Source organism: Fonsecaea nubica (assembly GCF_001646965.1).
Source record: "Fonsecaea nubica strain CBS 269.64 chromosome Unknown Scaff3, whole genome shotgun sequence".
In the NCBI taxonomy this organism is placed as follows: domain Eukaryota; kingdom Fungi; phylum Ascomycota; class Eurotiomycetes; order Chaetothyriales; family Herpotrichiellaceae; genus Fonsecaea; species Fonsecaea nubica.
In genome coordinates, this window is record NW_019173676.1 from 231,696 (window position 1) to 254,962 (window position 23,267).

The window sequence follows — 23,267 nt, forward strand, 5'->3', positions numbered from 1 at the left end:
AACGGACTGCGGTGTCTGTGCATAGGATGATTACCAGACAAAGAGGGAGGTGTTCGTCAGTGGCGCACACATCCACCATATTCTCACCATCCAGCCAGAAGAAGCCTTGTATTCTCGCCATGTAACCTTTCAAGGACGAAGCACCAGTTGGAAATTTCCCCGCGGGGGCAACCAGACCCAGTTTCCGGCAGCTCTTTGCCTCCTCTTAAGTGGAGTGTGTACAATCGGCCCATCTCTTCTCAGGCGGGTACCATTTCCTGGACTCGAGAGGCGATGGTGACAGGCAGGTGGCAGATGACGTTGATGGTCGAATGTAGGATTGCATATTGCGGGGGAGGACGAGAGCGTCTAGTGAAGAAACAGGTAATGGCGACGGGTTCTCAAAAGCGACAAGGTGGTAGTCGACAAGATCCAGGAACAAGCTCCTCCGCTCTCAACTCCACAAAGCTTGGCCTGACTGGGGCTTGTGAGATGATGTGACTTTCCTGCATGTAGAAGATGACCGCAGCACATCCCACACAATATCAATAAAAAGAGAAAACACCGAGCAATAGTCCGAAAGTAACCTCCCTTTTAGAGTACCTGTTGAGTTTCTGATTTGTGGTTTGTGTCTGTCTGCTTGTCTTGTGCCTGTGCATCCTTCCTGTTGAAAAACACAATCATACAATGCTACGTAGGGGGGGGGGGGGTATCCATCTTTCCGATCCCTCAAGTCTCTTCAACCATCCCGTGCCAGCGAAGAATCAAATGCCCCCAATGTCAAGTCCAAGCCCTCGAAAAAGCTCCAGTACAAGTCTCAACAAGCCGGCTTTCTTTGCACCCTCGACCTTTCCTAGCGAAAAAAACGAACGCCGCCAGCTAACGACATGAATCTGACTTACTTTGTACTCTGACACATAGAATGACCTTTCAAAGTCCAATGGGATTCACAGGCCCAATCTCCTATTCCCGCCCTCGTTCAGGAGGAGTGAACGGAAGACAAAATGGTGGTTGTTGAATGCAAAGGCCTCCGCCAAATTCGCACCCAGATTGACACGGGGTGGAAAACAATGTCCGCCAATGATTAATTGATTACAAGAAACGTCGATATCCACCCTCTGAACCCAATCCACCAAACCAGAATCTTCTTGACCTCTCCTGCAGAACAGGAGAACGATACATGCCCAAGCGCAACGAGCGCATTCATCGATAGTCGCCGTCCGTGGGAGCTCGACGTCGGCGGAAGAAATCTTGGACCTTCTTAACGGCTCCGGACCTTCCACCGTGGTGTGCCGGTCCCTGCTCCTGATCATATGCTTCAGTAAACTTGCGATTATTTTTGACCAAGACTCCCCGAGCCTGGCGACCTTGTTGGATTGACGGTCGATCACTTGGTTGCACAACGTCGGGATATGCCATCATTTGTGCCATGGGCTCACTCTGTTGACGTTGGTGTACGGTCTGCCCCTGCGGAGCGTAGACAGCCGTTCCGCCATAGACGTCGTTCATGGCTTGCGTGGTGGCAGATCGTGGTGTCTGATACTGGGACTGAGGCGGTCGTGAAAAGTTGTTGTATTTGACCGGCCGTGACGCTTCATACTGTCCATCAGTGTTCGCAATATGTTGGACGATCTGTTCCTGGCTGGTTGTCGGTCGCCCCGGTGCCGGAGGAGCAAATCGTTCAGCTTGCGGGGTGCCTGGTTTGGATGAATATTCGTCCTTTGCACTCCCCATCAGACCTTTGAACGACATCGAACTAGGAATAAGTGAAAATCGTCGTACCGGCTTCTCTGTTTGCGCTTGGTTCTCCATATCCGTGCTCCGCTTCTTGCCCAGCCCAAACGAGAAGGATCGCTTGGATTCTGTTGACATCCGGGGTTGCGCATCCGAGGGGTATTCCTTCATGCTGGTGGGCGGGTACTTTCGCCCGTTCTTTTGTCGCTCTACGTCTTTCTTCACAACGGAATTGGATCTGCCAAAGAGCCGCTCTCCCAGCCCACTCAATGTGCTTGAACGTCGGTGATGAGCGGTTTTCTGCGGTTGATGCGAACTGGGCGGTGGCATTGGCGTCGTCATCGGTTGTCCAATGGAGTTCTGCGCACCGGATTGTGGCAGAGGACCAGAAATGTTGTAACCTCGACTGGTCTTGGTAGGCTGTGTGACGCGACCCTGAACGTTGGTTGCAGCCACTGTTGGAGCCACCGGCTGACCATACGATCCCCGAGAGGGTAGACGAAGGTCGGACCTGGTATTGACCGGGCCATTTGCAGATGTGATTGAGCCCTGGGTGCTAGGTCTGGTGACGAAGTGGCTGGTCGGCGCCGGAGCTGTGCCAAACGCACTGGTTGAGTCCGATACCGATCTAGGAATCTCTCGAACTGGACGTACAGGCGGCATCTTCTGTTGCGAAGGCACTCTTTCTCCTCGTGCAAGATTGACGGGAGGGTCCTGAGGCAGTGGTTTCGATAACGATATTGGCTGCATAGCAGCGATACCTTGGGGCACTTCCTGAGTGCGACTGACTGTCGGTTCTGTCGTCGTGGCGGATTGCCCACGGGCCGTATGAGTCTGAGGAGGGACATATTCTGGTTGTAAGGTATGGCGGGTCCGCCGTGAACCGGTAGAATCCTCATCACCTTCGTGTAGCAGCGCTTCTGGGGAGCGTGCAAGTGCGGCAGGAGAAGCTCGACTATGTTTCGCCGGTACTTCACGTACCGATGCGCTTCTATTGACGGCGGGCCGTTCATCATCTTCTGCCACAAGTTAAAACTATGCCATGTCAATAACAATAAATGACTTACCAGCTCGAACACTACCGTGTGGGATCTCGGCGACATTGGTGGTGCTGCTAGTCATGTCGGATACCACGTGCTGGTATTCACTGAGCCAGCTGTGTCGAGCGACCTCAAATAAGTCGGCGCGCTTTCGAGGATCTGGAACTAGAATACGGCGAAGAAGATCTCGCGCATGGGGAGTGACGTATTCCGGGAAGGTTAATGGAGTCGTGGTGATGTACTTGTAGAGGAGGTTGATGTTGTCGCCTTCAGGGTTTGCAGGGTCGTCGTCGAAGGGCAAGTATCCAGCCAGCATGGCATACTTGAAAAGGCATTAGCGGACGCAGACAAACGAGAATGCATGATTACAAGTACTCACCAGAATAACCCCGCAACTCCAGACATCAACCTTCCTCCCCGTATAGAGAGAGTCACTAACTACCAATTCAGGGGCCGCATAGCAAGGGCTGCCACAACTGGTTTGCATCAGGTCGCCTCTCCTCATTCCGCGGGCGTCAAGTCGATCAAGCTTGAACTTCCTGATAAACTCCTTGTTACCAAGATTGTACACAATTTCATCAGACAGCTCGTCTTTGGGGTCGAATGTGTTGGCGAATCCAAAATCTGTGATGATGATGTTGCGATTCTGGTCGAGAAGAAGATTTTCCAATTTCAGGTCACGGTGGACGATTCCTTTCTTATGAAGGTAGCCGACGCCAGAGACAAGCTGAGCGAACAGCCTCCTAGCAGCAGGATCCTTGAGATATCGGTGATTCAAAATGTAGTCGAAAAGCTCGCCACCAGAAGCATATTCCAAAATGATGCCAATGTGTCGTTCTGTCTCGACCATTTCGTGGAGTCGAACAATGTTGGGATACGCCAGATCCCGCAGGATGGAAATCTCACGATAGATCTTGGGAAGTCGTGTCGGGTTGGAAGCCACAGTCTCTCTCCTAATGAGTTTGATAGCCACTTGAGTGCTACCGTCTTTTTTCCAGCCTAATTTCACCTTACCAAATTCACCTTCTCCTAGCGTTTGGCCAAGCACATAGTCCCCAAATTGGACGTCCTTGCGGCGAGATGATTTGGAGTAGTCTTGCCGACGAGCTGGCCCGGGAGGAGGAAGAAGATCGTCGTCCAGAGCCGGTACGTGTCGAGTCTCTGGGTTCATGGGTTGAGCTTCGGCTATTCTCTCTTGAGCTCTTTCAATATCTTCCTGTGGATCAGATACGACCACCCTGCTGATGACATCGCTGTACTCACGCGCCAGCGTCGCAGCGGTGTTAGCTGGATGCATGGTGGCTTCAGATCGGCTTTGAGTTGGGGCGGTGTGTGCACCTCGTTCTCTTGTGCTTGCGGCACGGTGTGGACCCTCGGGACTGGCAGGACCCTTTCGTCGGTTACGTGCAGCAGATGCAGCAGCCGTTGCGGTATCGTCCCGTGACCTATCTCGCGTTTCTTCATTGTAATCTCCGACACGATTCTGAACCCGACCAGCGTGTGAATCTGGTGCATTTTGTCTCGCCTGCCGTGTTGCAGCTACTCTTGCTTCCAATGGGGCAGATGAGGGAGCCCCAGGGGTACGTGGAGAACCCTGCTGTTGAGAGGACGTCCTGGGAGGAGGAATCGGCGCGCCATCGTATTGGTCATGGGCAGTCGATTGATTGCGAATGTGATAAGGCAACGTCGTTGCTGGGTTGTCATATGAGGTGGTGGTGATAGGAGTATGGTCTTCGTGAGAGGTGTAGTTCAGGTCATCGTCGTCTTGCGACGGGTAGTACTAGGAAGCACGAATATCAGTATTGCGCTGAAGTCCCTCTCTTAATGTTGATTCCACACAGCGCCCGGGACTTACAGGTTGATTCGAGTAGTAGCGCTCAGGATCTGCGCCATGTTGATGTTCATAGTGATAGCTTTCAGCTTGCGGGTACGCAGCAGCGCTTGACATATGTTGCCGGTATTGACCTCCAGCCGTGTCCGTAGACATCCTTCAACCACCCAGAGTCGTGGGGTCGACCACGCACTCGCACCCTAAAAAGCCAGAATCAGGATACGCCAAAGGTAAAGTTCGAGGATCTGCTGTCTGAAGGATGCAGGAACGTGGTGAAGTGAAGGGTTGTACACTAAATTGAATGACAAGGTTAGTGGTTGCACTGAGCTAAGGACTCCAGCCTACTCACCGAGGGACCGTTCCAACTCATCCAGAGGCCCGAATTATGAACAGCACGCTTCGGTGTGGAGGGCGTTCAGGGCACGATGTGGTGTGAGATCGCTGGATCACTGTTGGCACCAGTGAAGCAGGGAGCTAGTGTTCGAATGCCCAAAGGACAACAAACTCTGGGCGAAGGGTCAAGGACGAACGCCGAGCCTGCGACGTCTGCAACAAGATGAAGGAAGGCCAGTCAACCGGATGTCAACAGACAGGGAACGAAGTGAGGCGAGGCACAGGCAGGACTGCGGTCATTATCGCGGGTACGGTGTTAGGTCTATCGAAGTCGATCGATTTTGGAGTTAGGGTAGAATCGACCTAGGCGCTCAAAGGAGGTGGATGGGTGGTGACTGGCCAGCAGGACGGATAGGCGGTGAGACAGCGAAGGAGACTCGTATGTTTTTTATTTTGTTGCTTCTAGGGATCGAATAAAAAAGCACGGTGCTGTTGTTTGGTGGGAGAAGTGCGGCAGAACAGATGATTGCGAGTTGTTGTGGTTGACCGGTGAGAAGACGGACAACGCAGCAATCCCAGCACCAGCAGCGCAGCAGCAGCGCAGCCAACTCGCTTGTCCACCCAAAACCCCCCAAAAGGGTGGCCGGAAAATTGGCCACGCTAGCCAGCAAGCGATTTCTTGTTAATCACAGTTAGGCTTGCTAGGGCTGTTAACTACTTGAACCGAACATCGACTCCGGATTCCTACTGAAAAGAAGCTCTTTACTGCCTGTTTCATTCATCTACAACTCCAACGTCCGCTTTCTCTGTACCGGACACCTTGACGCGCTGGGTGCCATACGCAGGGCAATTATCCTGTGTACAGATGGGGCCTCAGGGTGTTAAAGGAATCCACTCCACATTAAGCATGAATGAACCACATGGTCCTCTTTTTTGTCAATGAGAAAGTCAACCCGCGTTCAAGAAGAAGCATTGTACACCTTGGAGCCTGTGGAGGCGGGCGGGCTGCGCACCCTCGAAAATGTGACTGATGATAGTGTTTCTCTTTTCCATTCGATCCGAACGACACATGCTACTGAAGACAGAGGCAGAGAGACCTTGGATAGTCTCTGTTAAGAATGACTCTGTTCCCAGTTATGGAATGGCACTTGACCTTGACGCCGAGAATAGGGGCCCGGAGCCAGATCCACCCAATCTCAGCGCAACAATCACCCGAGCCTCTCTGTACCTATGTACACGTGAACATGACTGATCATCGCGTCAACGGCGTCGAACCATGATTGTTATTAAATCGCCTTACCCTGCCTTCTGTGAGATGATGATTCTCCTTCGTACTCCAAGCCGAAGTCAACGAGTCGGGAAAAAGAAAATCCACCGTCTGCTTCCAACAGCGAACATGATTTCCTCTAGCGAAATTTCATCTGCGCGAGGATCTCCAAACGCGAGCACTCTGGGAGGCGTTTGACGCGCAGCCGCAATGGGCGGAACAAAGACCATGTGCCCACAGGTGTGACCCGTGATTTGCTTGGGGGGTTTGTGGGCGAGTGGGCGAGCCACCTGAGCCTCGGGCCCATCCAGAGTGGCTCGACCAACCACGCGTTGGCAAAGTGCTACTGGCGCTGGTTACACTCTCGGTGGGTTTTGGTGACTACGGCTAGAACGAACTCCTTCTGGGGCACCCCCTGTTTAGCCCAATACAGTTGCGCCACACCTATACGAGGGCAGTAAGTAAGCCCCGAAGGTAACAAGCCGCGCCCCAGAGTCTCCAGTAGGTCCACCATCCTTGAGCTCAAGATCGACACATGTGAACATTTTACATTAAATCCTGCAGCGCATCAGTGCATCAGCGCCCGTTGCTTCTGTGCATATAATGCAAGTCTAATTCGCGCAGGACAGACAAACTCGGGACGATTGAGTGGCCGACTCTGAGATGCAGTCAGGAACTCTGTCCAACTCCAATGCGAATCTCAAAGCATGGCTGAAGTTTACTGGGACCCAAGCGGCAACCCAAAGTGACGAAATGGCGGTCAAGCGATTAGTACGTGTCTTCGAGTCGAGTCGAAAGACAATAATAATGTGTCTCGGTTTCAGCCACTTGGGCCCGGCGGATGTCGTGCATGCAATCTGCAATCCATGCTCAATCCGGTTTGAAAAGGAGAAAAAAGCGAACCGTGGGTACAGACGAGGTAGCAGAACGCGACCCGCGCCGGTACTTGCCATCATCTCATTGGTCTGCAAGGTGACCATTGCCCTGCTTCAGCCAGCTTGAAACATTCATACCGGAAGCATCAGGCTGGGAAGGTCCAAAAAGCTAGGCCCGAATCACTATCATCCATCGTCTCATGAAACACCAAATCAAAGCATCTTAAAAATGTGTCATCACTTCTCCCGCACATGCTGACCCTGCAGTGTTGAGCCCAAAGGTTCACCGACCCCCGAAGGATATGAAGGCGGTGCATTGACCGCGTTGCCATAACTTTCAACTCCATACCCGGGCTGACCTGCAGCGCTCTGCGAGGCTCCTGAATAAGACGAGGCATCATAATCGTCCCGCTTTTCGTCGGGCATATATGCTTCGGCTGGCACAATGCCTCCGTCTCCGGAGCCGACCACGAGTTGTTGCCCGTTTGGCATGCGGCCGACCACCATGCCCTTCGCCACGGATTTGATTACTGCTCGACGGGACACGCCCATGGCATCGATGTAGACAAGCCCCACATTCTTGACACCACCAGCCAGACCTTGCGCCACGGTACCGGCCTCCTTGCCGTATTTGTGGCTGACTACGTTCGTCGCCGCCGCCGAGCTTGAAGCCAGAAGGTTGCGACCTGCCTGATCGATGCCATCAGCAATGGTGGAGAAAGCAATCATGGATTTGTTGAGAATGCCAGGTTTATAGTCCTTGCCCAGCTCTTTTCTGTTCTTTTCTCCTTTCCGAGCCAGCGAGGCCCCGAAATTCTGGGCATATCTACCCAATTGACCAACCGTCTTCGCGCTGAGACCAACAGCCCCCTGAGTAAAGGAATGGATCTGACGAATGCGCGCGTGGGTGGCAGGGGAGAATGTCATAGGCTTGGGATTCGGCTGGGTTTTTCTTTGGAATGAATCTGCGCCAGATGACATCTTATTAGCGAGGTAAGAGGAACTCGTCACAATTAGCCTTGAGGCGGTCGCAGAGCTTTGGACGACTCGCGACTTCGCGTAAGCCGGATGTTTCGACATTTCGAGATAATCTTCGGAAACGTTGTCGACCCGAATCTGATTGCCTTGCCCTTCGACAGGCAGCTGTATCTGGACGGGAGCTGTGTACAACCTGTCAGTAAAATCCAAAGACGGGAGAAGTAGATGATACACGTACTTTTCGATCCAGGCTTGACCGATGTCTCCTCAACCAGCGTGTAGTTGTCCTGAAGCTCTCCGATTACGCTTCCATTCTCTTCGTCAATAAGCACAATTTGGCCATGTTGGTGAGGGCGCTCCTTTTCAGGCTTGGGTGTCCCAATATAACCCTCTCCTGGTCGATAATTGCTCGGATCGTAGCGCTCGAATCCTGGAGGTGTGCTATGTACACGTTCCAGGAACGCCGTACATTGGGCAAGAATGGTCTCAAATGTGTCTACCTCGTCTTGCGTCACCTTTCCCGGCCCGCTGCCTACGGAAGGGAATTGCAGCCGGATAAAAGCCCCCGCGTCAGGCCCCAGATCCCATCGCGGTATCAGGTAACTGCTGGGAGGTTTGTGATAGATCTGGGTAGTAGCAGGCAGGGGGAGATCTAGTTCCGGAGGCAGATGCAGGTGGAGGTAGAAATCTTCTTCGGGCGTTGCGCTGGTAGGTTCTGTGGTTGACAAGTCGGCAAAAGGTGACGCAGTCGGCACCATCAGCAGCGACAATGTCTGAGGGCCCGACGTCGTGATCAGATGTTCCTCTCCATTCTGGACAGAATAGGCAGAGATATTGTTGACGCTGTAGAGCACCTGCGGCTCAGAATGACCGGCAGACATGATAGACAGCCAACGCAAGATGGTACCAAGGTACCGGGTGACGTTCGAAAGGATAGAGAGGGGTAACAAGCACTTTTTGCGCACGGCGAGGGAAAACTGGGCGACGAAACAAAAGAAATCAAACCTTAGGGGTACAATCTAGGGCGGCTATCGATCGATTCTTAATATATCCTTGACTTGGACTTGAATGCTGGGCATCATCGGTTGTCGCCAGTTGAATGGATGACTGCGTGAAAAGTGGGCGCCAAAGGGTCGCAACTTGCGCAGGATGGCTGGATCCCGTAGTGAGCGACGTCAGAGTCCGGTTGCTGCGCCACGGTAAATCTCAAGCCACAAGTTGTTATCAGCCACAGGCAGCCACTGCAGCTCAAATCGCTTGGTGTTCGTGGCGTTCTAGACTGGATCATTTTTGGCTGGCGAGGGAGGCTGGGGATGCAGGAGGTGGGCATCCTATCGTTTAAGAAGATCCAAGGACTCGCGCTTCTCGTCCAGAGGTCCAGAGTTCCCAGCGGCTCTCCTTGGCCCGTGAAATAGGATCCGAGAAGTCGCCGATCCTTCAATATCCGCGTGTGGCCCGCCTTGCCCGCCTAGCAGGGGAGGTTGATGAGCCGAGCACCGAGGAATCTGCTTCTGCAAAAGCCAATTGCGCAGGACAACCATAGCTGTAACTTGCAATTTGTTGCCCGAAACTATCCCTTCGGAGTCTTGATCAGTCTTATATACACATTCGCCCTGGACCTGAGCACGACTTTGCCGGTCCTCACTCTCAACTCCTGAAAAGTCAACATGGCCGCCATACCGAGAACGCTGCGACCCCTCGCAAAAGCTACTACATACATTGCGCCTCTCTCACCAGCAACCAGATCCCTTCCTCGAAGAAATCTTCTGCCGTATGCTCTTCCCTCCCTCTAGACCCCCGACGTTGGCTAAATTGGCACCAGCAAGCGAACATTCACGACTACCTCAAGGCGGCGCTATGCTGAACCTTACATGCCCGATGACATCGACACGGCCTCCCTGTCTCCGACCCCCATCACTCACTTTTCGGAGACCGAGAGAATGCTTGCAGAATCTGTCTCCAGATGGGCGAATGAAGAGGTCGCGCCAAAAGTGAGGGAGATGGACGAGAACGAGCAGATGGACCCGGCCGTCATTGAGCAGATGTTCGAGCAAGGGCTCATGGCATTTGAGATTCCTGAAGAGTATGGTGGCGCTGGGATGAACTTCACATCTGCCATTGTGGGAATTGAGGAGATTGCCAGGGTCGACCCTTCGGTGTCGGTTATGTGTGATGTACACAACACGTTGGTGGTGACGGCCGTTCTCAGGTACGGTAGTGAAGCATTCAAGAAGGAGTGGCTTCCAAAGCTGGCTACGAACACTGTCGGATCATTCTGCTTGTCTGAACCTGCATCAGGCTCCGACGCCTTTGCACTGAAGACCAAGGCAGAAAAGACGTCAAATGGCTATAAGGTATGTCTCTTCATTTTTTTTTCGTTGCTGTTTGGTGTCGGGCTCTTTCCTGTCATCCGATTTACTTACAAAGTACTAGATCAACGGTTCCAAGATGTGGATAACCAATTCCATGGAAGCCGAATTCTTTCTAGTTTTTGCCAATCTTAACCCCGAGGCCGGGTATAAAGGTATCTCGGCATTTGTCCTGACCAAAGATATGAAGGGCTTCAGCATTGCCAAGAAAGAGAAGAAGCTTGGTATCCGGGCTTCCAGCACCTGCGTCATTAACTTTGACGATGTCGAAATTCCCAAGGAGAATCTCCTGGGTCAGGAAGGGCAAGGCTACAAGTATGCAATCAGTCTTTTGAACGAAGGGCGTATTGGTATTGGCGCGCAAATGACGGGGTTGGCTCTGGGAGCTTGGGAGAACGCCGCCAAGTACGTGTGGAACGACCGGAAGCAGTTTGGCAAATTGATCGGTGAGTTCCAGGGCATGCAACATCAACTTGCGCAAGCCTACACCGAGATCTGTGCCGCCCGCGCACTGGTCTACAACGCCGCTCGAAAGAAGGAGGCGGGCGAGGATTTTGTTACCGATGCCGCCATGGCCAAGTTGTATGCCAGTCAGGTTGCCGGGAAAGTCAGTGGACTAGCTGTTGAGTGGATGGGAGGCATGGGGTTTGTCCGTGAAGGCATCGCCGAGAAGATGTTCAGAGATAGTAAGATCGGGGCCATCTACGAGGGAACGAGCAACATCCAGCTCACCACGATAGCCAAGGCGCTGCAGAAGAAGTACACATCATAGGGCGCCGTTCTGGGCACCCGTGTATAGATCGGATATTGGGAATGTCGACACACTGTACAATGAGGTTGTCTCCGGACCATTTTTCACATTCGAACTTGACGTTGGCGACTTGAATAGAAGGTGTTCGACGGACGTAGCACTCGTCCGTGGCCGTGGATGTGGCTATTTGGGAATTACTTCCCAATTAGTCAGTCTTGGCTCTTACATAAAGACGCCATGGATGGCCTCTGATGTACGAGGTATTTCCGGTAAAATCGAACTATACGCCACAGGGGATATCGCGGGCTTCGCGATCAGTCTATAAACGACAAGGCGGATCACCCCTTTCCAATGCGGCCGCATGAACCGCCAGCTGTCTCACCATCCCATCTTTTACTTCGCTGCGCTGGGCTCGAACAGATTTCTGCAAAGACCTGTGCATCACCATGGACGTCGACACGGCAGACCAACCTGATAAAGCCCCTCAAGCCTGCGTCTCCTGTCGAAAGCAAAAGAGAAAATGCGACAAGTTGTTGCCCAGCTGCTCGTTGTGCACTCGCATGTCCCGGCCTTGTGATTATTCGGAGACCGCCCCGATTCCTACCTCTGAAGACTTTGCCATGATGCGACAGAAAATTGCTGACCTGGAAGCCCGACTCGAAGGTCGACGCTCCGAGGGCTGGCATGGACCGATGCGATCTTTCAGCAGGAGCCCGGGCACGGGCAGCGAGGCTGGCTTTGCGACCGACAGCAATGTCACCTTCCCGCCTGCTTTTTTCCTCGACGCCGAAGTCTATGCCGAAGCGCAGATGACCATTCCTCGACCCAACATAGCGGTCCCCCCCGAGGTTGCGGCGACGGTGGGAGTCTCGATCCTGGACATCCAGGACATTGTCGACCGGTACTTTGCCAACATTCACACCTGGCTTCCTTTCATCTCCAAGAAGCGCATGCAGCTGACACTGTCCAATCCCGCTCTGGAGCTCACTCTCGACCTAGCACTCCTCCTGCTGTCCATGAAACTGGTCCTCCAAGTTCCCCAGGGGGATTCCCAGAGTATTCGATCCCCGCTGTACAATCTCACCAAGAGCTACGCCACGATGGTGGAATCGAGTGGATTGATGTCCTTACAATTGCTGCAAGCAAACATCTTGATCGCGACGTACGAGCTCGGCCATGCGGTCTATCCAGCTGCTTACCTAAGTACTGGACACTGCGCAAGGCTAGGACATGCTCTGGGTCTCAACGACAGGAAACGTGCTCCTCAAATGTTGAAGAAGAAATCGGGAGCGTGGGCGGAGCTAGAAGAGTTCAAAAGGACGTGGTGGGCAACAATGCTGCTGGATAGGTATGTGCAACTATACCCCTGTACGGATCTGAAGCTGACCTGTGGTGGAGGTATGTCAATCTGGGTTCCTCAGGTCACCCTTTGTCTACCGATGACCCTGTCCTCAATGAAACCTTACCGGCAGACGACGACCTCTGGGACGAAGGCCACATAACGACAAGTGAGCCCCTTTACGTGACCTCGCCCACCAATGTCAAAGCCGGAGCGTTTACACGAACGTGCCAGGCGACGCACCTCATGGGAAGGCTCGTCCGACTCCTCAATGACAAAATGCTTGATGCCCCCATGCGATTTTCAGAAGCAATCCAACTACATCGGACACTGCAGGCATTGGCAAACCTACTTCCCAACGATGTCCATCACGTTCCCGAGCGCTATGGAACACCCTTGGCCCTCTGTTACAGCAGTCTCATGCACCTGTGTGACCCCTTTGCCTGTACCGAGTCCAACCACGGCTTCCATACTGTCGAAGAGACTGAGATGCAGACAATTGCAATCGCAGGGCTGAAGTCGGTTGCATCAGATGTACTCCGTTTCAGCCAGCTGTGGCACATGGGCATGCTATCGAACCCTGCGGCGGCAAGTCCTTTGCTTGGTGATTGTTTATATTTTGCGGCGGCTATATACGCATGGCTTGCCCAAGAAACAGGAGTAAGGGAAATGGGAGACGCCTACCATGTTCTCAGGAAGGTGTTGGAAACAATGTCTTCCCGATGGGCGGTAGCGCAGCAATATTTGATTTTGCTCGACCTGAGTAAGGAGAATCTATATGCGGATTCGATACTCGTCTGATGGAAAGGACCCCATCAGTCGAGGTGTTTGCCAATATAGAATCTCAACCAATTGCAATGATAATGATGATATGCCAAAGATGGTGTCATTTGAAATGAAATTGTAAAGGCGGCAGTCACGCACCTGCGCCCCTGTCATTTCAATCAGATTTGCTGCCACCTTGTCACAAATCACCTCCAATTCCTCTCCCTCTCAACCTCCGCACACACACCATATTCCACAAGTCGCTCCCTCAATCCTTTTACGATGAGATAGACTCTAGACTTGCTGCCATGGCCACGACTGCAGCAGCTTCCTACAAGGCTCGCAAGGAAGCCTTCGTGTCCAACCTCTACGGAAGTTCCTTGACCGAGATCAATTTGGTCACGCTTGTTGCCGCAGTATGATTCCTCTGCAAAGCTCCATCTGCGGCCTCCACTCACGAACCATGGCTGATTGATATTCGCAGGCCGCCGTCTTTCTCTGGACTACTTTGCAGAAGAACTACTCACTCTTCACGCCGTCCTCTCCGGTCGCTTTACTCGCCGACTTCCTGCTCAATGTCTGCGCTATTTTGTTCGCCATCACTCTCTATTCATCAGCGCCGCTGGCCTTGAACGTCTTTCTCATCACGCCGGCGGTGCTCCTTGTATTCCTCAAGACTGGGCAGTCGACCACTTCTTCGGACGGCTCAGCCAACTCATCGGCTAGGAAACCAAGGAAACCAGCCAATGTCGATCCTTCGGTTGTTAGTGGACGCGATACTAGCACTTCCAATGCTTCTCTGACCCTCCCCGTTCGACCATTCCTCACTCATTACCGAGGCTCCATGCTCGTTGTGACCTGTTTGGCTATCCTAGCTGTCGACTTTCCCATCTTCCCTCGTCGATACGCCAAAGTGGAGACATGGGGCACGTCGCTCATGGATCTAGGCGTGGGCTCTTTCGTCTTTTCCGCCGGCGTGGTCTCTGCTCGAGCTGTCGTCCGCGTCCGTTTCAGTGACCCGGCCTCTCCACAAACCACCTCCAACTTTGGCAGTCGTTTCATCAAAGCTTTTCGACATTCTATTCCTTTACTCATCCTCGGCTTTATTCGTCTTTACAGCGTCAAAGGACTCGACTACGCCGAGCATGTCACGGAATACGGAGTGCACTGGAATTTCTTTTTCACCATGGCATTACTTCCACCCTTCGTAGAGATCTCTGACAGCCTAATCAGGGCATTCAAGTCCTACGAGGTCTTTGCTCTCACTCTGGCTGTCGTCTACGAACTGGTCCTTGACAACACAGACCTTCTGTCGTATATTCTAATTTCTCCTCGAGGACCCGGTCTCTTGTCGAAAAATCGTGAAGGAGTGTTCTCATTCACAGGATACCTGGCGATCTTCCTCGCAGGGCGTGGAACCGGAATACTCTTGGTCCGGTTTAACGAACCAGTTTCCAAGGTCACGAAGCAGTCGAGCCCGAGCGAGGTCACGCGTCGTGAGAGAAAATCGGTCCTCAGGGGCCTTTTCGTCATGTCTCTCGTCTATGGTTTCCTGTACTGGGCAACGACGAGCATCTACATGTTCAATCTCACAGTATCCCGCCGCCTCGCCAACCTTCCTTACGTGCTGTGGGTCGTGGCGTTTAACAATGCCCAACTCTTCCTGTTTGGTATGGTGGAAGACTTGGGGCCAATATTCTCCTACAATCCGGAAGACAAGGACCGGGTTCGATCTGCAACCAGCCGCATTTTGGCGGTATATAACAACAGTGGGCTCGTCGTCTTTCTGATTGCCAATCTATTGACGGGTCTGGTCAATCTGACTTTCAACACGCTCGATATGCCTCCACTAGAGGCAATGGGTCTATTGATAGTTTATGCCGTGATGGTCACCGGGGTAGCTCTAGGACTGGACAAGAGCGGCGTGAAGATCAAGCTATAAGACGCACGAGCTAGACCCAAGCTGTTACCTGGTACTTCTTCCATGGAGCCACACAGTCCACTGTTCGTGAACGGCCAGCAGCCCTCATCCCACAGTGCTCAAGAGCATAGCTTGGGTTGCCGACCTCTCCTGACAGTGTCATTCCACCAAGAAGGCTCTTTACCTCTTACACTCTATCCATCTAGGAAGGGTGAAGAAGACGGCTCGAGCAGAGAGATGACCTAAAATCTGGCCGTTTGAAAGCATTACAAAGGATCCAAGCACGACCCACTGGCTGCCCTAGGGAGGACACGCTCTCGTCAGCTTCAGTAAGCGACATTAGTCAACCCACGATCTAGCGGCAAGCAAAGAGAGTACGCTAGTGCTGTACATGTGCAAGCGGCCTGTGTCGAAATGTTCAGGCGTGTCGCGGGAAGGATAGAAGGGGATGTATTGTATGTCCACTTCCTAGTGTTCACCCGTCGATTGTTCAACACCGAACGTTAAGTCCGATTTACAGGCTTTATATACCACGGAGCGAGAGATTTATATACATATGTACCGAGGTAGAGACAGCGAAGCGTGTGTACTATACCGAGTACGTATTAGGTACTATACTGGCGTATAACATACAAGAATAGACATGGACATGGACATCTGTCACAACTCTGCGCTTTTTCTCCGGAAAGATTTACCCAGGTGATTATTTCATTGACTTGATCTTGAAGAGACTAGGCCAGCCGATATCAGAACAGCCAAAAGACGGTGGTATCTCTCAATCTACCTAGGTATTTAGGTATCAACAGTAAAGTAGATAGATGATGGCGTCCCTGAAAACCATACACGTCCCGTGGTTGTTGTCGTCGTCGTCATCATCATCGTTGTGGTATTCATCACCACCTGTGTGCTGTTATGTGTACTGCTTTAGCTTCCTCTGCCATGGGCTCCCCCCTCCCAGACTTCCCGGCTGGGTGGTGTTGAAACCGTAAGCTAGCTAGCTACCATTCCACCTGGACACCGTGCTCGATCGCCTCTGAAGAATCTCTCAGTCACGTCCTCGGATCTGCTGAATATCGCCAACACTGTTTCCTTCCAAGAAGAAACCAACAACAACAAAAAAAAAAAAAAAATAGCCGATAGGGCGGTCGAGGATGAATAGATCAGTAAGATAGGTAAAAGGAACACAAAACCCAAAACCAACATTGCTCGGTACGTCTCACTCAATACGGCACAATCTTGGCCCGTTGGACGAGATCCCGGGGCAAGTCTGATTCCTTGACCAGGCCGAGGCGGAGGCAGTCGCCCCAGAAGAACATGGCGCGGTCTTGGGCGTAGGCGAGGTAGTCGAATTCGTCTTCGGGCTCGTCGGGTTCGTCACCACCAGCATCGGGGTCACCGTCCGCGTGGGACGCTCCGTCTTCGCGTCCCGATGCCGTGTCTGTAGGGTCGTTGTTGTGCTGGGGTTCGGTTGGAGGTTGAGGGTCGACGTGATGTTGTGATCGGTCAGACTTAGCTCCTCCGTCAGGGGTGACGGCTTGCTCGACGTGGGTATTTTTCTCCTCGGCGTGCTTTTGCGTGGTGGTACCGCAAGTGGAACTGTGGTCAGAAGCGTCCACTGGGTGCTTGACCACGACATCTCCAGTGCCTTCCTGGTGCGCTTCCTCTTGTGCTCTTCCCTCTGGTCGATCCCAGTGACTCTCCAATTGGATCCGTTGCTCCTCTTCAGTCAGGGGGTCAGACATTGCATACGCATGTTCGGTCTGCTGATGTTTGTCGTCGCCACCCTCCTTGTTCACCAAGCTCTTCATCTTCCCGACAACCTTCTTCTCTCCTGCGGATATCATCTCCGTCACACTCCTTCTCCTCTCCTGGATGCGCTGGCCCATCGTCTTTAGCGACGCCTTATTTTCCTGCAATGCGTCCAGCTCCGGCACTTTGGCCTGCACGATCCCCCACGCCACCCACTGTGCCGAATTGGCAACCCGCCACAGCCTCGTTTGCTGCAGCAACCGATTGATTTCTTCTTCCTGGGCCCTTTCCCGTTCGGACTCTTCTTTGTCGTAGTCACTTTCGGTGGGCCCCTCGAACCCGCTACTCCCTGCCCAAGCATTCGGAACTCCACCTCCTGGGGTTCGAGCATCGAGCATGAAATCGCTGATATTGGTCTTCTCCCGGGCCTCCATCTTTGGCGTCGCGCTCGCCGAGGGGTTGAACTGCGGCCGGTGCATGACATAACTCCTCACGAATCTGTGCTGCTCCTGCTCGTTCGGGTAGCGTCGCGTGTCGCATTGGAAGTTCTTGTCTGGAGGATTGTGATAGTTGTAACACCACTCGGTGAAATGGTTGGCGAATTCCAACCCTACAGGATTTTGTGCTGCATACTCAAAGTCGATGACGACGAGTTGCTTGTGTTGATTCGATGGTCGAAGGAGCGGCGACGTGCCAGAAGGTTGTAGGCGCATAAGGTTGCCGTATTGAGTGTCATTGTGTGCGAAGACGAGCAGGTCGCGTATTCCCTCGACGCCACCACATTGCTCGATTAGCCATTGTCGATATGTGTCGTATGCTTTGCGGAATACAGGCCATTCAACACCGCAAATCAACCCTCGTCGGGCGTATCGCGCATTCGCCCTCGACCTTCGCCTTGCTGTGCCGTCTGCGAGTTCCTTGTCCACCTGATGGACCTGTTCGTCGAGCCAAGAGATGACTTTCTCACACCGGTCGACCCATTTGTCCCAGTTCACAAAGACCGCGGGGCCCGCAGCGAGTTCAGATTCAAGCAAGTCAATCCCTTCGTGAAGCTCGCGCATTCGTTTGGCAATTTGTTTCGACGTCTCGGGAGCACGCAGATCCTCCGCCGTGAGGGTTTTGGCATGGAGAAACTCCTCAAAGCGGCCGTTTTCGAAGGACCCCAGGAGGCGAGGTCCGATACTTTTTCGAGCAAGGCGACGAAGGATCCCAAGTTCGGCTTCTCGGTCAATCAGATGTTCAACCTGGGGACCGTAGATACGAAGGAGAAGAGATGTAGGGCGACGTCGGGAGACAGGGACGGGCGGGGCAGAAGGGTCGGAAGGGTTGTGGGCATCGTATTCGGACATATCTTTGGGAGGATGGACAACATAGACAGCGTTGGTAAGGGCACCGCTCAGACGCGCAACATCAATATCGGCAGCTCTATCAATTGGGATACGGCGCCAGCCCTTAAGCTTAAGTGTATGCGTCAAGCGGACAATATCCTTTTTGAACGTCACCCAATGCTCATAGTCCTGCCTCCTCGCACTATCGCTGGTATCCACATCTGCCGAACCGCCAGTGAAAGCCATCGTTTTGGTATTATCCAGCTTCGCTTCGACATTGGGAACCAAGATATCTTCGCCGAAGAACTCGGTGTCTGATGAAGCTGGAACGGAGCGAGGAGACTGTTTGTATTTCTTGCCGAGGGATCCTCTTCTCAAAATGGAGCTTGAAGATTTGTGGAGAAGCTTTGAAGTATTGGTGAAGGAGAAATTTTGGAGGATGTTCTCAAGCCTCTCCAGCGACATGTCTTGCTCATCGTCAGGGGCGACTTCATGGGATCTAGTGTTGTCGCTCTGATCGTCGGGTGTCTTCGGCTGCTTGTTGTGATGATGGTGATGGCGACGATGCCTTTGCTTCTGTCGCTTTGCCTTTTCGTCCTGAAGCCAGTCGGTAACTTGGGTCAAGAGAGTGCGTAGGTCGGGCGTTTTGCTCTCGGCTGTCGTTCCTGGAGTCGTGGTACCTGGTCCGGCCGACCATGAATCAGGGGGGTTGTTATCGTCCAGGCTGAAATACGACATGGGTCTGTTAAGGGGAGCACCGGCAGGGGGGAGATGAGAAGAATGGGAATTCGAAGAAGGCAGAGCGGGCCGTCCGGTCAACTTCTTGCCTGAAATACTGGCGCGGTGAAGTTTGGGGCTGTGCGAAGCGACAAGCGTGGGGGACGTTCCTACAGCATTATCCTGGTCATCTGCGAAGACCTTGATATTGGGCTCGGGGATATGCTCTGGCTCGTCGAAGATGGTCACACCTAAGAATGCATTAGAGATCTGACAGAGTACATCATTTCTGACCACGAGCCTTTTTATCTTGCGGCAGATACCAAACAGAAAAAAAGAAAAGAAAAGCAAACACAATGCCAGGTACCACCACGTAATCGCTGGAACCCGATTGTTCAATGGAGACTCTTTGTTTCCCACAACATCCCACTGTCGTGTGCTCCAGTGTCGCGTGACGGATAACCCTCGAAAGTGCTTGAGCGACAGGAAACGGGCAATCGCGCACGTGCATGGCTCATCGTATCAGGGGAGGCGATTGCGGTTGCCCCAGTCAGACGCACGGGTTTGAGCGACGGCGTGAACATGGAAATTATGCAGCAAAAGGAATGACAAGGTGTGGACACAATGTCACAATGGAAACGTGCAAGGAACGCCATCGATCTGCACCATGCGCCACCGTCTCCAGAGATGCAAACACCAACACATCAGAAGCAAGGGATTTTGTTTGTTATGGGCGACGCATGGGGAGTTGGGGGTGGGTGTTTGTGGTGAGGCGGTGGCCGTACCTTTCTGTGGCCCTGTGCGTGGCGAGCCGCTTGCTTTCAGACTTGGGTCGGGATATGAGGGCGCCATGATGAAGTGAATGGCTCGCCCGACCGGGGCTGTTTGTTGTAAATCGGTTTCAGCCTTTTCTAGCCATGGATAAGTAGGAGTAGGAATTATAGCAGTGCGAACGGGATGGTGGATGGGCTCCCAGCAAAAAGTGAAAGGCGGGAAATGATGGAAAGCGGAAAAGTGGAAAATGACCTCAGAGGGGGATCCAGAGGCAAACAAGCAACAGGCTGCATCCAAGGCTGAACACGTGCTCGCCACAATCCAACTGCAGTTACACAGATCGGCCATCGCACCCAACAACAAGTGAGTGAACCTGGCCCAATGTCTTTCTTTCTTTTATCCCTACTACTAAGCACCAAGTACACCAGTACAAGCATTTTCCTTACTCCTTCCCCTACCTGCGACTCGGTCAGCCATGGAGAAGAAGAAAATAAAAGGAGATGGCAAATGACTGAGAGGAAAAAGGAGAGAAAAGACATAACATTCAGCTCGAGTTCTTTGCTGCATCATGGACAATATACAGAATCCCTCCCCCGAGCCTTGACGACCAGCCAGTGCCTGAATCACTCCTTCCCTGCCGTCCCAGTCCTTTCCTTCCTGAGGTCATGCTCTTTATTCCAGTCAAACGCTGGCTTTGTTTCATCACTAATGAACCGTTACCTATGCATGGATATCGGTACAATCAAAACTTTCTTGTCCCAAGTCTAGTCGAGACTGCACAAATCAAAAGCCTCCCAAAAGGGTTCGCTCAATGTCACCGATCCAGGCCCTTTTGATGAGGCCTGTCGCGTATTCTCGTCACTGGCTCGCCTCTGGCTCTGGGACTACCGTTTCGACTCGACGTCGCCAACTCTTCGGGATCCTCCACGAGATCCGACAATCCAAAAGCACCGTGCTCGACATCGTAGTTTTGCATGAGACCTGCACTCTCCGCACTCGCGTGTCGACTTCCGCCCGATAACATGCCACCGGGACTGTACGTGAGGCTGCTACTTCGTCGGTGCGGATCCAGGCTTCTTCTCGCTTGCATACTTCGTCGTGTCTGCAGGCCGGCTAGAGCGTCGGTCGGGATCCCATCTTCATCGGGGATTTTCCCATTGAGTAAGCGATGGCCATCTGGATCTCCTCTCGACAGATTGAGCAGGTATACCCCCGAGAAGATGACGAGAAACCCGCAGAGAAGAGAGAGCGTGTTTGTCGCGTCCGTCGTGTTGAATCCCTGGAACAGAATAAACGATGCGCATAACGTGGCGGTGGTAAATGTGACGTAGTACAAGGGATTGACGATCGAGGTCGAAAACTGGCTGAGCGCCTTATTGAAGTAATTCATCTGCGTGAGAATGCACACGACCGTGACAACCATAAACACGTACGTCGAAGGGTGTGAGAATTGGTTATTCCCCGCGAAAGTTAGCTTGACAGCAATTCCAAACCCCTTGATCGACATGACCGACACCGATCCGGCAGTAGAACAAATCGACATGTAAATCAGCGGATTCTTCTTGCCGTACACTGGGGCGACTTTATAGATCATGACAAGGCAGAAGACAACCGCTGCCAGACAATAAATGATGAACGCTGTGCAGGAGATGGATTAGCAAGGCCGGTTTCACTGCCTCTGCGTGAGCCAAATTGGGGATTTCCCATACCTGGTTTAATCGCATACGCCAGAATCTGATCCACTGTCTCAATATCCTCGTCGGGCGGCGCATGAAGCACAATAATCGCACTACCAAGCAGACAGATGGCACATCCCAGTTTTCCCAATACTCCCAACTCTTCCCCAAGAAAATAGGCTCCAAGAACGGCTCCAATAAGCACACTGAGCGCGCCCAGAGGTGTGACGAGAACGGCAGGCGCAAAAGCGTATGCTGCGAAATTGGCAGCTTCGCCAATCACCAGCGATCCTATCCCTGCCCACCACAGCGGCGTTTTCATATACGCGTACCCTTCCCCTTCAAACCCGTGTTTATCTGCGGCATCGTTGAGTCCCTTCTTGGTGATGACAAAGCTGGTTCCGATTGCGAGTGTAGAAACGATGGCTAGGGTGAGGCCGATGTATTTGTCCTCGAGCATGTTAGACACGTGGTGCTGGCCATCGTGGCCGCCAGATACGTCCCCCATCTTGGCTTTCTACCTTTTTCTGCCTTCTCACTCTCCTCGTCGCAATCTTTACTAACTTTTTCAAATTGGATATCGTGTCACTAACGGACTCCGATCTCACCAATTGAAAAAAACGGTTTTCGGGACGTGGATGGCAGGTTGTTCTTCGAGCTTCCGAAAAATCGAAAAGAGTAAATAAGGAGTGAGGTTCACTGCGCTGCCGTTGCTGGAATCGCGTGCATCTATTAGAGTGTACTCCTGAAATCCCGTCTCAGATCTCTAAACAGACAGGGCTGATCGGTTTTGAAGGGCTCGAGGCAAGCAGGGAGCGAGGTGGACTGCGGCAGCTTGGACAGGACCGTTGAGATGTGGCTGGAAGTGGTACTAAACGAGAGACTGGGTGCTTTTGTCGGAAGAGGAAAGAAAGGGCAAGTCGATGCTTCTTTCAACCAAGGGAATGGGCGCGGAGTATGAAAGAGGGCGGGTGGGGGTGCGATGGTGGCGGCGGTGTCGGTGCGGCGTAAAGGAGAGGAAGAGAGGTGCGACGAGGGTGTCCTTTCGAAGTTTTGAGATACAACTGGGGGGAAAAGGGATCGAAAAAGGTGTGTTATTATGCGGTAGGGGGAAAAATTGACATGTAAGAGTCGTTAAGGTTGTCGCAGATCAAGATGCCAGGTTGCGCCAGGGGCAGAAAGGGCGGCTGAAGCAGATGGTTCGTGGTGGTGGTTCCACGGGCGGGCAGGGCAGGCGTGGTAACTTTGGTGGTGGTGGTGGCACCAACGAGACCAGGTGCAGGGGTGTCAGAATTACGTGGCCATGGCAATTTAGCCGAGCCACTCGTACAATAGCTGACCTAGTATCTAGCAAGTTATTACCACGCCTACTGATAACCTATATTTTAACTAGCTACTCGGTATTCATTATAACTCTAGCTCGGATATAGTCTGATACTTTTCTAGTTTATTTACCCTCGAGGATATTTAGCCTAACGATCACCTAGTCCCTTATTTAACCTAGCTCCAGCTTCAAAATCTTCTAGGAATTTTCTAAAGGGTTTTAAGAGACTGTTTAATAGGTAGGCTAAGTCATATATCTAGTTTATTTTCCCGACCTAGTAGCTCCTCTATATGATTTAATAGATTAAAATACTTTTCCGCCTAAAATAGCATCGATATGGTAAGGTAAGATGAGGAATAGGGTATAAAAAGTGTCTATAGTATCTGATAGTTAGACCGTCCTTGTTAAGGGTGCTATATTTTGAATCGTAAATTAGTGGGACGCTCACTTAGCGTTTACTAAGTGGTATGGTGTTCACGCGTCTCAAGCTAAATTACCCACTGCCATGTGACTCTGA

At 52.4% G+C, this 23,267-nt stretch overlaps 7 protein-coding genes across 7 annotated transcripts; 3 read left to right on the forward strand and 4 right to left on the reverse strand.

Annotated features, from left to right (window-relative positions):
- Nucleotides 1–1,182: 1,182 nt before the first annotated feature.
- Nucleotides 1,183–4,740, reverse strand: AYO20_00763 (hypothetical protein; the record flags this gene model as incomplete). Its single annotated transcript, XM_022639072.1, has 4 exons — nt 1,183–2,732; nt 2,781–3,075; nt 3,133–4,533; nt 4,609–4,740. The coding sequence occupies 4 exons, from the start codon at nt 4,738–4,740 to the stop codon at nt 1,183–1,185; spliced, it is 3,378 nt and encodes a 1,125-aa protein (XP_022504863.1).
- Nucleotides 4,741–7,296: 2,556 nt separating this feature from the next.
- On the reverse strand, nt 7,297–8,918 carry AYO20_00764 (hypothetical protein; the record flags this gene model as incomplete). Its single annotated transcript, XM_022639073.1, has 2 exons — nt 7,297–8,219; nt 8,276–8,918. 2 exons carry the CDS (start codon nt 8,916–8,918, stop codon nt 7,297–7,299), a joined length of 1,566 nt encoding a protein of 521 aa, XP_022504864.1.
- A 786-nt stretch (nt 8,919–9,704) lies between these two features.
- Nucleotides 9,705–11,178, forward strand: AYO20_00765 (hypothetical protein; the record flags this gene model as incomplete). Its single annotated transcript, XM_022639074.1, has 3 exons — nt 9,705–9,808; nt 9,860–10,391; nt 10,471–11,178. 3 exons carry the CDS (start codon nt 9,705–9,707, stop codon nt 11,176–11,178), a joined length of 1,344 nt encoding a protein of 447 aa, XP_022504865.1.
- Nucleotides 11,179–11,603: 425 nt separating this feature from the next.
- AYO20_00766 (hypothetical protein) lies at nt 11,604–13,297 on the forward strand (the record flags this gene model as incomplete). Its single annotated transcript, XM_022639075.1, has 2 exons — nt 11,604–12,505; nt 12,556–13,297. The coding sequence occupies 2 exons, from the start codon at nt 11,604–11,606 to the stop codon at nt 13,295–13,297; spliced, it is 1,644 nt and encodes a 547-aa protein (XP_022504866.1).
- A 272-nt stretch (nt 13,298–13,569) lies between these two features.
- Nucleotides 13,570–15,203, forward strand: AYO20_00767 (hypothetical protein; the record flags this gene model as incomplete). The annotated part of the gene is made up of 2 exons (XM_022639076.1): nt 13,570–13,677; nt 13,746–15,203. The coding sequence occupies 2 exons, from the start codon at nt 13,570–13,572 to the stop codon at nt 15,201–15,203; spliced, it is 1,566 nt and encodes a 521-aa protein (XP_022504867.1).
- Nucleotides 15,204–16,402: 1,199 nt separating this feature from the next.
- On the reverse strand, nt 16,403–19,828 carry AYO20_00768 (hypothetical protein; the record flags this gene model as incomplete). The annotated part of the gene is made up of 2 exons (XM_022639077.1): nt 16,403–19,227; nt 19,762–19,828. The coding sequence occupies 2 exons, from the start codon at nt 19,826–19,828 to the stop codon at nt 16,403–16,405; spliced, it is 2,892 nt and encodes a 963-aa protein (XP_022504868.1).
- A 736-nt stretch (nt 19,829–20,564) lies between these two features.
- AYO20_00769 (hypothetical protein) lies at nt 20,565–21,934 on the reverse strand (the record flags this gene model as incomplete). The annotated part of the gene is made up of 2 exons (XM_022639078.1): nt 20,565–21,388; nt 21,460–21,934. The coding sequence occupies 2 exons, from the start codon at nt 21,932–21,934 to the stop codon at nt 20,565–20,567; spliced, it is 1,299 nt and encodes a 432-aa protein (XP_022504869.1).
- Nucleotides 21,935–23,267: the final 1,333 nt, after the last annotated feature.